Source organism: Festucalex cinctus, chromosome 12 (assembly GCF_051991245.1).
Source record: "Festucalex cinctus isolate MCC-2025b chromosome 12, RoL_Fcin_1.0, whole genome shotgun sequence".
Taxonomy (NCBI): Eukaryota; Metazoa; Chordata; class Actinopteri; order Syngnathiformes; family Syngnathidae; genus Festucalex; species Festucalex cinctus.
The window spans coordinates 20506941-20521636 of NC_135422.1; the positions used below are offsets into that span (position 1 = coordinate 20506941).

General features: G+C 41.8%; 1 protein-coding gene across 3 annotated transcripts in view; it reads right to left on the reverse strand.

Annotated features, from left to right (window-relative positions):
• The window catches only part of akap6 (A kinase (PRKA) anchor protein 6), an 88925-nt gene that overhangs the window by 29439 nt on the left and 44790 nt on the right, over positions 1 to 14696 (reverse strand). For all 3 annotated transcript variants that reach the window (XM_077538708.1, XM_077538709.1, XM_077538707.1), the window contains exons 15-16: positions 1714 to 1844; positions 1469 to 1592 (exon numbers count right to left, since the gene is read on the reverse strand). In XM_077538708.1, coding sequence (XP_077394834.1) covers positions 1469 to 1592; positions 1714 to 1844 — 255 coding nt within the window. The remainder of the gene's footprint in view (positions 1 to 1468; positions 1593 to 1713; positions 1845 to 14696) is intronic.

Genomic DNA, 14696 nt, shown 5'->3' on the forward strand with positions numbered 1-14696 from the left:
TTGGTTCTTGTGGAGTCATTGTATCTCTTGTGCCTGTTGTTGTCCCTGTGTTCCATGCCATGCCATGCCATGCCTTGTCTTTGTTTTTTTGATCTTGTTAATTCTTTCATAGCACCTTGTTTATAGTTTTCGTTAATTAAATCCCCTTTTTTACCTGCATCCCTGCCTTGCCCGGTTTTTTGTTGCCTCCTGCATTTGGGTCCTGCCACCAACACCCCACTTTCGTGACAACCATGAAATAACTGTACAGCTGGGATAGGCTCCAGCACCCCCGCGACCCTTTTGAAGAAGAAGTGGTGAAGAAAATGGATTGACGGATGGATGGACGGATGGACAGGTGGATGGATGGGTAATTAATGGATGGGCAGACAGTTGGATGGTGGATGGATGGACGGATGGACAGACAGATGAATGGACAGGTGGATGGGTAATGGATGGATGGATGGATGGATGGATGGATTGGATAGACAGACGGTGGATGGATGGATGGACGGACAGACGGGTGGCCAGACAGACGGATGGATGGGTAATTAATGGATGAACGAACAGATAGACAGGTGGATGGATGGGTATTAGATGGCTGGACGGACGGACAGACGACAGTCCACAGACTTTCAAGTAGAATAAGTGCAGCATTATAACACTGAATCAAACAAACAAACGATATTTTCTGCAGTGTGAAATCAAGAAATATGACAGCATTTATTGATTGATTTCATTCAATTGATATATTTATTTCTCTATTTATTTTGACATTTACTTTTATATTTATGCTTATAATTTTTATATTCATTTTTTTCTGTTCTATTGTAGCTTTTATTCCTGTTGATATGATTTTTTTTTTTTTAATGATATTTTAGTTCATATTCGTTTTGATGTCCATGTTTATGTATGAAAGGTATCGGTGGATCTTGTTGGTCAGTCAAGAGTTAAGAAGAAAAAAAAAAGTTTAGTCAGATGGCTACTAGTTAAAGACACGTGTTTGCTGGTGAAGCTGAAAGATTGGCAATATGAATTCATCAAGCAAATATGAATAACTGGCATTTGTCGGCGACGTCCGACAAGACGGCGACCTTGGCCCGACGAGGCTCAGCGAGGAGGAGCATATCAATATTTCAACAGCGCGCTTGACACATCAAAAAGACGACGAGAGACGAGCGGCGATTCTTCCCTCATGGAAAATTGATGGCGCATGAATATTCATACGCCGATGAATATTTCAGACAGTCTCCTTTGGAGAAATTAGCTTCATCTTTACACTTATCAATAATTTGCAGGCCAGGTGAGCGTGCGTGTTGGACCATCCATTAGTCATCACGTGCACACGGGAAAGAATATCATACAAATACACATTTTCTTTTTTGTGTATGTGTTGTATGATTTTATTTGAATTTTTTATTTATTTTTTGTGTCTTTTCAAGTTTCCGTATGAACGTGCGCGTTTTGTGTCGTGCGTGTTTGGTCTCACCCGGAGCAGCCGTCGTCGTCGGCGCTGGTCCGACGCGGTCGTCAGACGGTCGTCGCTGACGGTGGCGCACGCGTCCGTCAGCCAATCCCAGAGCTCCTCGTACGCGCACTCAAGCTCCTGCAGGCTGAAGGCGGGAAAACAACACGTTAACACACCTGGGACTGGTCGCCAGGTCATATAGACGCACACAGGACTGGTCGCCCTTTTTTATTTTTTCTTGAAGGCGTGCGGCGAGCGACGGGTACCTGTTGTTGTACGGCGAGTGCGGGCGTCGCTCCCCGCCGGCGGGCGAGTCGTAGCGCAGGCCGGCCAGTTTGGCGGCCATCTGCCGGAGGGCGTCTCGCTGGTCGTCGTGGCGACCGGGCGGCGGCTCCGTCTGGAGGGGGGCGGGGCAAAAACACGGTTTGTGAGCACTCTGGCAGGCAAACGTCGCCGGTGATGCTTCCACTCCAGTCCTGTTGGTGGCAGTCAAGTCAAGCGAGCGGCTGCCGACTCGGGATGTCATCATATCCAAATGTCACACTACGACATCATCACCATACGATCGTCTTCATATTTGTGCGGTGGTGTTGGCAATATAAAAAATACATTTGTAATACTATATATCGACACTTTCACCACAACATTTGTATCATGAGGAGATAATTTTGGCAAAAATAAATAAATATTTGATAGCAATTAATTGAAGAGGGTGACAATATATCAACCTGTGAGTACGATGGCAGTACGGTCACCGCCATCTTGAATCATTTTGTAAACAATGCACAACGTATGATTGGCTCAGTATCAAAATGAAGATCAAGCCTGATATCGATTCATGAAACCATGAATCAATTATTTTAGATCGTTTTTTTCCCCATAAATTCTTAAGAAAATGAATGATTTTTTTTGTATCTTACCGTTTTTTGTTTTTTTTAAATATCATGCATTGAAAAGTCTTTTCTTTACATTTCTGAAAGACCTGACTTATTGCACTTGAAGACAAATGGGAATCTTTTTGGTTTACATGTCCAATTATTGAATTAGATGATAAAAATATTTTCATCTCATCCTTGGTGATGTTAACGTTTGTGTACACGTTTTACTCTCATGAATAAACAAAATCAATCAGTTTTTTTTTTCTCATGTCCTTGACATTTAACTCATTTGCTCCCAAAAACGTATAAAGACGTTTTATTTTAAATGTTTTAAGTGGCCCAAAGATGTTTTTATACATTGTTGTTTTGTTGTTGTTGTTTTTTTTTATGCTCGAGCATACAGAAGTCTTTGAATGCAGCCTCTCAACTGCAAAGAACGGTTGAAGAAATGCTAGTTATTACACAAACGGCCAGCAAGTGGCAGCAGAGTATAAGAGAGCAACCAGGACCATGTCGAAAAAAAGCTCAATTACTCACAATTCAAAGCCAGATTTGTGAAGAACGATGAAACTATATTCTAATACTAATTGCTGCAAAACGTAAACAGATAGAAATATACTTTTCTTTTCCCTGATGACAGAAGAGACTTTCATCTTTCTTTTGGTAGGTTCCATGTTTTGATATCAATAGAACATTATATTGTGTGGGCCAGGAGTGAAGGGGATTGCTGCTTCTGTGAAAATGGCTGCCACTCAACGAGTTAAGAATAATTGATGAGCCATAATCAATCGATATGGGATTGAATTGAAGTGAATCCAAATCAAATGCAACCGTGAATGGAAATGCAAATCGATTGTGTAAATTCGAACGGATACCTAGTTGGATCTCGATTGACAGTTGCAGATTTGTTGCTTGATTGTTGAGTCTTGACTTTGCTTTCCAGCTGGTTGTTGGGTTTTGATGCTAAATGATGGCTAGTAGACTTTTGGTTGAAGCCTATTGGAAGTAGGTGGTTGGTCCGGTTCCAGCTTGTTGGGTGGTACGAGCTTGTTGTTGTTGCCAAATTGCTGGTACGGACGGGCATGTTGCTCGCATGTTGTTGGTTTCATCTTGTTGCTATTAATCTTTCTGTTTGGATTGTTTGGATTGTTGGCAGCAGATTGTTGCGACAACGTTGCTTCGAGCTCCACGGCCTGATCGGTTTTAAGTCTTGCTTATTGACTCCATCGGTGAGGCCTGTCCGCTAAACGATGCTGCAAGCTAATTGGACCGTTTGCCATCTTTTCAAATATCGCTGATCATCATATTTGAAAAGCAATCAATAAAGAGCTGACGTGGGATTATGACAAGTGACCTTTCACAAAACAACAACAGCAGCAGTCGCTCTATGTACTGATAGAAACAAAAAAAAAAAAAAAAAGACAACGCATTTGGGATTAAAAATAAAATCAGTCATGGTCAATGCTGCAGGGCAGATATATATTCCAATAAGAGGCTGTTTTTTTTTTTTTGTCTTGATACAGCCCAGCAGTGGATAATGATACACGATCAATAATGGAGATGAGGACGGCGTACGCACTTGAACGCACACACACAAACACGGACATGCAGATCTTCGCTTGACAAAAGTGACTAAAATATGATTTGATGATGAAAATCACATTTTGAGGTGGGAAAAACGTGCATGATGATGATGTCACTACGGTACGTTCAAGAACCTGCTTGCACGTTGGGAATTTGACATTTGTCAAAATGGAAATAGATCAAAAATGAACATCATCGAAAATATGTATTTAACCAAGGAGGTCGATGGATGGATGGATGGATGGATGGATGGATGGATGGATGGATGGATGGATGGATGGATGGATGGATGGATGGATGGATGGATGGATGTATGGATGGATGGGTGGATGGATGGACAGACAGATCGAACAATTGATGGACAGACAGAGGGATGGATGGATGAACAGTGGCATGATGATGGATGGATGGACGGACAGACAGACAGATCGATGATAGATGGATGGATGGACGGACGGACGAAGTTGTAGATTTGCTGGCAGCGAGCTTGTTGGCGGCTAACGAGCTAGCCCACCTTTGTTGTTGTCAATTTATAGCCATGCTCCACATGCTAAATCTCACTTGCTAAATGCTAAGCTAGCATCTCTACAGATAAACACGCACGCACACGCACGCATGCCATCAAAAGCGTGTGCGTTTGAGATGAAGACGTGTCGGATGTCGGTGTGATGGCATCGGTGGGTGTTGGTGGGGCGGGAGCGGGGGCAGGTGCTGCACTAGCTCCCATTAATTGAGCTAATTAACATTAGCCACCATGCTAATTAACATGCAAGCTAATTAGTTAGGAAATAATGAAGACACGCAAAATTGGAGGCGGGAAACGAGTGCAGTGAGACACAACATGAACAGCGTCGCAAATCACAAAAATCAAAATTCATACAAGCATCTGTACAAACATTCTTCAGCCGTCCTTCAGGAATACATACATCTTACATCCATCCGTCCTTCCTTCCTTCCACATGGCCATCTCATCACTACTCCCATCCATCCATCACATCCATTCATTCATCACATCCCATCACTGCTCATCCATCCATCCATCGATCCATCCATCCATCCATCCCATCACTACTCATCCATCTATCCATCGATCCATCCAGCCAGCCATCCATCCACCCCATCTCATTACTACTCTCATCCATCCATCCATCCATCCATCCATCTCATCACTACTCATCCATCCATCCATCAAATCCATCCATCCATCATCCATCCATTCATCCCATCTCATCACTACTCTCATCTATCCATCCATCCATCCATCCATCCATCCATCCATCCATATATGCATCCATCCATCCCATCACTACTCTTGTCCATCCATCCATCCATCCATATATGCATCCATCCATCCCATCACTACTCTTGTCCATCCATCCATCCATCCATCCATCCCATCCATTCATCCATCCCATCTCATCACTACTCATCCATCCATTCATCCATCCATCCATCCATCATCATCCATCCCATCTCATCACTACTCTCATCCATCCATCCATCCATCCATCCAATCACTACTCTCATCCTTCCATCCATCCATTCATCCATCTCCACTACTCATCCATCCATCCATCCATCGATCATCCATGCATCTATTCCATCTCATCACTACACATCCATCCATCCATCCCTCCATCCCATCTCATTACTACTCTCATCCATCCATCCATCCATCCATCCCATCACTACTCTCATCCTTCCATCCATCCATCCATCCATCCCATCACTATGGCATTATTTAGGGCCCAAAGTTTTGGACTTGAAAAAAAATCAAATGTGAAAGGGTTAGATCTTGAATTATGAAAAATATACCAATGTATTATTGGTGTATTTGAATTGTGGAAAATATAACAATGTATCCAAAATAAATATTCTAAATAAAAAAACTAAAAATACATGAAAATTATTTTTTTCAAGTCAAATTTAATTTTGATTTGCTTTAGTCATTCTTTTGAATAAATGATTCACTTTCACTTTTCGATTCAATAAATATATTTTGCCCTATTATTTTTTCAATTGAATGTTTAAGTTTTTAGTTTAAAAATTTTTTTTTCTAAATTAATTTTCTTAATTTTTTTTTTTTAAGTTTTTTTAAGCATAATGTTACGTGGGGGGCGTGGCATCAACTGGGCAGCTCGTGGAATTACGAGTGACGGCTGAAGAAATACAACTTTTGAGATCAAAATAAATCAAAACGACATTAAAATGGAGCTCACCTTTTTTCAAAAATCAATTTTTACCTGACATTATTTTTTTATGCCTCTGACTGACATTTGTGTGAAAATATAAACATTTCTGTTGACATTTGACAATTGTATATAAGCGCAGTGCGAGTATGTGGCATCATTGTTGATATTGGAATATGTGAAAATATGTCGTCGTTGTCGTGCAGCGGCCCAAACTCAAGTTTGAAAAGGAATTTTCAAAAAATAATCCCTCAATAAAAGAATCTTTTCATGTAGCGAGAAAACATTGTTTGACGTGGCTGAGAAGCAAAATGGTCAACCTTGAAACAATTGATTCGCGTGCGTGCGTTTGTTGAGAGTCATGTCGTCCAAATATTGAAGATGGCACAAAAATCATCTGACAAGCAAGTCGGCCACTTGCTAATAACCAACGTGCAAAAGACGGCAAATCATCAACGTGGGCGCTAACCGCAGCGACGAGCGCATTTGATGCGGACCCAGCAGCAACAAGACACCAGACACCTTTTTTTTTCCCCCTCCATCTTTGATGAGTTATTTTGCTTCCAATCAATTTCTGCTTGCCTCCATATTTAATTCAAGTATCCTTTTAACTTTGGAATCCCGCCGCATGCGTGCGAGACCACCGCAAATACAACTCACTCGCTTTCCTTCCTCGCTCGCTCGCTCGCTCGCCGTCAGCGAGCTGGACCTCACGCACACACACGAACTTAATAGGATCAAAGTGAAAAGTGAAGCCAAAAAATGTAATTACTCGTAATTTCCAAAGTGGAATGACACAGATCTACATACAAGGTGTATGGATGAAGTGCTGCCTTCACCAGTGAAAATGTCTTTATGGGCACTCACTTTATTTTTCACTCACACTGGGATCGGCTTCGTCGCCACTCGTCTAGTTGCAACACCCTAGCTGTTGAAATTGAACTGGCGTTCTTTGAAGAACATTGCACACCAGGGATGTCATGATATCCAAACATTATGAGACGATATTATCACGATATGAAGGTCATGAAATGAGAATTATCATGATATTGTGGGGAGGTTGGCGATACAAAAAAAAAAGTCACAATATTGTAAAAGAAAAAAAAAAAGACAATATTGTGCTTTTGTACATTACAGCAACAATTATATATAATAAATAATAATTCCTCCGCATATTGACTTTGTTCACAAGCACATTCCGTTCCCCTTCATCTGACAATTAGTGTGGATTTGAAACATAGATGGGTCAAAACATGCCTTCTAAAAATTAAACTGCACTAAAAAACTAGCCACCAGAGGGTGCTACAACTGCACAAATGGAAATCAACCTGACTTTTTTGACAGATGTGCTGCTTTTAATATCGTGACATGACAACGACAATATATTGTGGCACTTTTAAATATCGCAATATCACGATATTGCCGGTATCATTACATCCCGAGTACACACATGCAGAGATTTTAAAAACACATACACGCACTCATGTACACAAGGGCTGGGACAAAAAATACGTCGACGCAATGAATGCATGTCGATGCGTCACTTTTGGTGCCATCGCACAATGTCTGGGCCACAAAATATATGTTACCTTGCAGACAAAACACAGGGCGCAAAAAAAAACAAAAAAAAACAAAAAACGTACAATGCACGTATATTGTGCACAATTACAGTGTAGCAATGGAGGGCAATGATCGTTGTGGTTTGCGGATACCTGGAAGACATAACAGGCAAGCTACGTGTACCGGCAGAGGCCAGGTCAAAAACGGAGAAAGTGTTTTGTTTTTTTTTTGTTTTTTTTTAAATTGTCGAAGTGTGAAGCAAGCTAGCAATGACACAATACAATGAGTGTGTATTGTTTCTAATAGATAGATGACGCGGAAGCTGAGAAGCGGAATTGCAGCGCGACGGGATATAGTTATTGAATCAAAAAATAGCAGCATCGAGTAGCAGCGAGTCCGGGGAGAAGAAACGACCTCGTAATAAGACGTCCGAAGTATGGGAGTACTTTACACCTAAAAATGCAAAGTACTTGGCATACCATAAAAGCACAACCGCGATTAAGAGGAGGCACCCGGGAGCTTCTTGTGTGGAGAAGACATCGTAAGTTTTCAAGTTTTTTTTTCTTTCCTTGTTGGCAATGAGTAACCCCGTCATTCATCCAAACTGCACCACGTAACTTGTGCTCCAGCCTCGCACACAGAACATGTACCCACTGCCCACTTTAACACACAGCCCTCACACACTCGCTTGTTGCTGACATTTTTTTTTTAATTGACACAGACACACACTCTTCAAATAGACGTAAACTTTTTTTCTTTTTTTTTTCCATTTCTGTCTATTAATAAACAAGCAACATCCACGCCATATGAACGTTTTTTTTCAGTGACTGGAAATATAGTCAACAAAAAAAAGGGGCAAGCCTGACAGCTGAGTATGTTGAGATGCGAACATCCACTCCAACACAACATATGACTACAACACACACACACACCTGAGCAGATGCACACAGAAAGCGTGAGAGTGGTGGTGGAGCTGTGTTGTTTTGAAAATTGCAGCCGTCACCACTGCTGTTAGGTTTTTTTTTTGTTTTTTTGTTTGGTTTTTTTTTTTTTAATGTTGATAAGATTTTGGTTCAGATTATGGCTTTTGCAGTTTTAGTTATTAAAAGAGACCTTTATTTTATTATTTCTTTATTGTAGGATTCCATTGCACTAGAGCTGTGTGCACTTTATCGTATTGTTCAATAAAATTCATTTTTGAACTTGAATAAAAATATATTGGAAAGAAGAAAATTGTGTTTTACTCATGGAGATAAATTAGCATTAATTGCTATAGAGGTCAAATTATAGGGAGATAATCGATAATCGAATCGGAATCGAATTGAATCGCATTTAAAAGTGAATCGTTAGATTCATCGATGCATCGAAAAACTATTTTCTAGATTAATCGATTACAAATATAATCGTTTAACCCAGCCCTAATGTACACACACTCGTCGTACATACACGTGTGCGTCCAGTATTTCACATGTGTGCAGATGTTTGATGCGACGCTAATAATAGCAAAACCCCTGGCAACAAAAGTGAGCACACCCCAACAGGAAAAAAGTCCAAACTTAGCAGTTTGTCATCCCCTGCTCCATAAACATAAAAAAAAAAGAAAAAAAAATTCAAATTAAGCATTTTTGAAAAACAAAACAAAAATGAATCTAATAAAAGATATAAATAATTAGAAATATACTAAATTAATAATAATAGTTAATATGAATATTAAACATATTATATTAGGGCTGTACGGTATTGGAATATCATGCATATCATGATACAGTTGTCAAATATAGCCATATCGATATTATTGCAATATTTACCATGTTACTAACGAAATTACATTTTTATTATCTAATGAAAGAATGACCCTTTTTGAATCAGCAAAATAAGCAAAAAATAAGCAAACTCAATTACCGTATTTTCCACACTATAAGGCGCACCGCATTATAAGGCGCACCTTAAATGAATGACATATTTTAAAACTTTTTCCTTATAAAGTCACTAAAGTTGAGGCTGGGGTTATGTTATGCATCCATTAGATGGTGCTGCGCTAAAGGGAATGTCAACAAAACATTCAGGTAGGTCAGTCAAATTTTAATAATAGATTACAAACCAGCTTTCTGACAACTCAATTCACTCCCAAAATGAATAAACAGCTGTTTTAATATTTTCTCTGAGGTAAAGTATTAGTATTAGCTAGCGATCCAAGATGGCGGGATCTTCTGCGCATGCGTGTCACCGATCGTGCAGGGTCACCGATTGCGTCTTGACAGCGAGACCTGTTGCAGCTCAATACTGATCCATATATAAGGCGCACTGGATTATAAGGCGCAGGGTCAGCTTTTCAAAAAAATTGAAGGCTTTTAGGTGCGCCTTATAGTGCGGAAAATACGGTAATTGTAATTACCTCTCAATAATCGACTATTGGATGGCGGTGCACATTTTAGTTAGTGTTTGACTGCTGAAATTCTGATAAAAGCATCAAATTTCATATGAAATTCCATGTGTTTGCGATATGCATATTGCATGGGCCCATATCGAGATATTGATATTGTTTCAATATATTGTGCAGCCCTATTATATATATATATATATACACTATATTATATTATTAATTAGTAAATAAAATATAAGAAATAGAAGAGATGAAAAATATGAAAACCAATCGGATCCAGATGAGAAAATCATGAAACAAAAACTTCGCAACAATTGGAACTTTGAAAATCAAGTCATCACGACAGAAACAATCGGATGATTTCTATTCAATGCTGAAGGTGGAGTGGGCGGGGCTTAGCTCAGTTTTGCTACTTTTGACGTTTTATTGGCCAATCGGAATTTCAAGACGACGCCCGTTTTGTCTCGGTCGCCGCCTCGTCTTTCTCGGCAGCTTCCTCATCATCTTCATCCTCGTCATCATCAAACTGGCCGGGTCAAAGCGGAATAATTGTCAATGAATATTTAACAAGGTTTCCGATGGAAGGATAGACATCACCCCCCTCGCACGCACGCACACACTGGCAGCGCGCTCACTGATGCGTTGCGCTTGCAGTGGATTGCTGCATGATGATGAAGTGCAGAATAAACAGGAAATAAAGTGGCCCTCGCACGTACACTAACCATGATACGCTAGGCTAGCCGCTGGCGGACATTTTGTACGGCGCTGACATTGAAAATCAATCCGGAGAGGCCGCCGGGCTGGCCAATCGCATGCAGATAAGCCAGCTGACGGACCGCACGTCAGCGCAAATACGTTAGCGCCATGCTAACTGCTAAAAAAGTTGGCTTTTTCGTACAAGAAGTGGGGACAATTTGCAACTCAACACCACACAAAAGGACTGGTCGCCGAGAATGTCAGAGCACAAAGAGACAAACGGAATGGTCGCTAGTTCATCCCAGGACTCAGACAAACAATCAATTGGTTGCCAGTCAGTGTCATGACACAGAGAGACCCCCAAAAAAAAATGGACCGGTCGGCAGCAAATGGCAGGACAAACAATCGACTGGTCGCTAGTCAAAGCCTGATCTGTGATAGACCGTTTGTCACGGTACATTAGCTTTCACTCATTTGCTCCCAAAAACGTATAAATACGTTCTGTTTTAAATATTGCCATGCTCCCAAAGACGTATTTATACGTTTTGTTTTGTTTTTATGCTAGAGCATATGGAAGGCTTTATGGGGTATATGCCACGGAAGAGGCGGGACTTCCGACTTCCGTGATTTTGCACGAGTTTGGTCTGGGTTGCGAACGTGCAACCGAGGGGCACAAAGTCGGAAGCACAAATATTTTGACGCAGCCCACATGTCGCAAACCGAACCGGAACCAAAGCTGATGTGCAAAAACAGTCCCGCCTCTTCCGTGGCATATACCCCATTGCAGCCTCTTAACTGAAGAGAACGGTTAAAGCAATGGTTGTAATTACAAAAACAGCCACCAGGTGGTAACAGAGTATAAGAGATCAGCCAGAACCATGTTGCAACAAGCTCTTTTTGACTGTGTTCACCAGGAATGTGAATAATGAAAATGAAACTTACCTATATTCTAATGCTAATTGCTGTAAAACGGAAACAGATACAAATGTATTTTTTTCCTGATGAAAGAAGAGACTCATCTTTCCTGTGGTAGGTTCCATGTCTAGATAGCAAGAAAACACAAAATTGTGTGGGCCTTGCAAAATCATTCCAAATCCAGTGAAAGAGGGTTGCTTCACTCAAAATGGCTGCCAGTCAATCAGTTAAAAATCAATTAAACCTTGAAAAGTCATCTCATGAAGGGTCAACCTTTTTAAAGTCACTTACTTAATTTAGCGATGACTTGATTTGAAAAGTAACTGTTTTGTTGTATTTGTTGCCAGCAGTATTTTTGAGAAGGTTATCACATTACTGATTACTTCTTGAAAAAATACGTCTGATCTTTCAAACATTACTTGGTAACTAGGGTACGTTGCAAGTTACATTTGTACTTGTTTGTAATTGACTTATTTCTATGTAACTTGATGAATTTCATTATTGTTGAGTTACAAGTTCCACGTTAGGAATTATGTGAGATTACAATTCACATTTGTTGCCATTTACCTTGCGAAGGTACTCTGATTACTTTTTCCACTTTTAGCAGAAGATGCTGAAAGATTTGCGAGCGTTTGCTTGCTTGCACGAGGACGTTTTTGGTGTGTTTTGTCACGGATATGCTTGCGTGCTGTCGTGGGAACGCGTTGCCACGCGGCAGCTTGCGTCGTCGTCATCGTCGTCAGCCCTCGCGGCCAATCTGCCGCCCATAAAAATGTCTGGTGGCCCATGACAAACGACGCCTCAATTACCTTATCGCCTCTGATTTACTGGTGCCTCTCAGGTGCAAAGACGCGCGCGCGCGCGCGCGCGCACGCCCCCCCCCCCCCACCACGTCACTCCCTCCTCCCCAACCCGCCACATTATCCCTTATTTCGTTGATGCTCCCATTCAGTTCAGGTTTCTGCTCGTCGGATGATGCGCTGACGCAAGTTCCATTTCCGAGCACTGGTGGCGCTCAAGTGCGACCTTCTCTTTCAATGGCAATGACAGCGGCAGGCACACGAATGAGGAGACGAGCCAACTGCATGCTTGCATGCCGTTTTCCACACGAGAACGTAGGCAAGTGCACAATTTGGCGAGCTAGCCAGGACCAACATCCAAAATCATGTCACAGCATGTCAGCAATCACATTCAGGCGATTTGATGCTTTTGACGGACACCATCACATCATCCATCCATCCATCCATCCATCAGGCTATTGCTCATCCGTCCATCCATCCATCTGTCTGTCTGTCCATCAATTGTTCATCCATCCAGCCGTCCGTCCATCAATTGTTCATCCGTCCATTCGTCCATGCATCCATCTGTCCGTCCATCCATCCATCATTCCACTGTCTTTCCATCCATCCATCCATCCATTGTCTATCCGTATGTTCATTTATCCATCCACCCATCCATCCATCCACCCATCCATCCATCCATCCATCATGCCATTGTTCATCCGTCCGTCCGTCCGTCCATCCATCCATCCATCCATCCATCCATCCATCCATCCACCATTCCATTGTCCGTCCATCCATCCATTGTTTGTCCATCCATCCATCATGCCATTGTTCATCTATCCATCTGTCCATCTGTCCATCTTTCTATGGTCTATCCATATGTTCATCCATCCATCATCCATTCATCCTTCTTTTCCTTCCGTCAATCTGTCCATCCATCCATCCATCCATCCATCTATCCATCCATCCATCCATCATTAGTCATCGGCGGTCATCCAACCATCAGCCATCTTGTCCATCCATCCATCCATCCATCCATCCATCCATCATTAGTCATTGGCGGTCATCCAACCATCAGCCATCTTGTCCATCCATCCACCCTTTTCCCCATCCATCATTTGCTGTCATCCATCCATCAAGCTCATCCGATTGTCCATTATATCCTTGCATCCAACCCCCATCCTGTATCTCTCATCCATCCATTCATCCATCCATCCATCCATCATGCCATGGTTCATCCGTCCATCCATCCATCTGTCCGTCCATCAATTGTTCATCCGTCCATCCATCCATCCATCCATTATTCCATTGTCTGTCCATCCATCCATCCATCCATCCATCCATCCATCCATCCATTTTTCCATTGTCTCTCTGTATGTTCATTCATCCATCATCCATTCATCCTTCCATCCATCTGTCCATCCATCCATCCATCCATTGTCTATCTGTATGTCCATTCATCCATCATCCATTCATCATTCTGTCCATCTGTGCATCCATCCATCAGTCCATCCATTGTCCATCCGTCCAGCCATTGTCCATCCATCCCACCATCATTTGTCGTTGGCCGTCATCCAACCATCCACCATCCACCCATCCATCCATCTTGTCCATCCATCCACCCCTTTCCCCATCTATCATTTGCTGTCATCCGTCCATCAAGCTCATCCAATTGTCCATTATATCCTTGCATCCGTCCCCATCATGTACCTCTCATCCATCCATCCATCCATCTTGTATAGACTGAATTATTTACTGAGAACAACATGCAGATTTCATTGGGTTTGGCCAACCACGCAGATAAAATATTGTGTGCGTGCGTGTGCGTGTGTGTATGAATACAAACAAGTGAAAATGTTGAAATGTGCTTTTGATTGGCTTTGAGAGCAGCGAGGGGGGAGGACGAGGAGGATGAGGGGGAGGTGTAATTGAGTCGCCAGGACGGGGCGTGTGTGCGTGTGCGTGTGTGTGTGTGCGTGATTGCGGATGTGTGTGTAAATGTGCGCAGATGTTTACATCTACAAATGTGTGTGTGCGTGTGTGTTTTCTCCTGGTGGGCTGATTTATTTCTCCACACTCCCTAATGAAAAATAAATGGAAGGCAATGTTCCACACGCACACGCGCATCGGTGAGGACTCCGCCACTTTGTCGCACAAAAATATCAAAATCTCTTCCCTTACTCAAATTCAAAATGCTGAAATCCATTGAGCAGACACAAATACGATACAATCTGCCCTCCAAATGATGACGTAAGAGTTAGC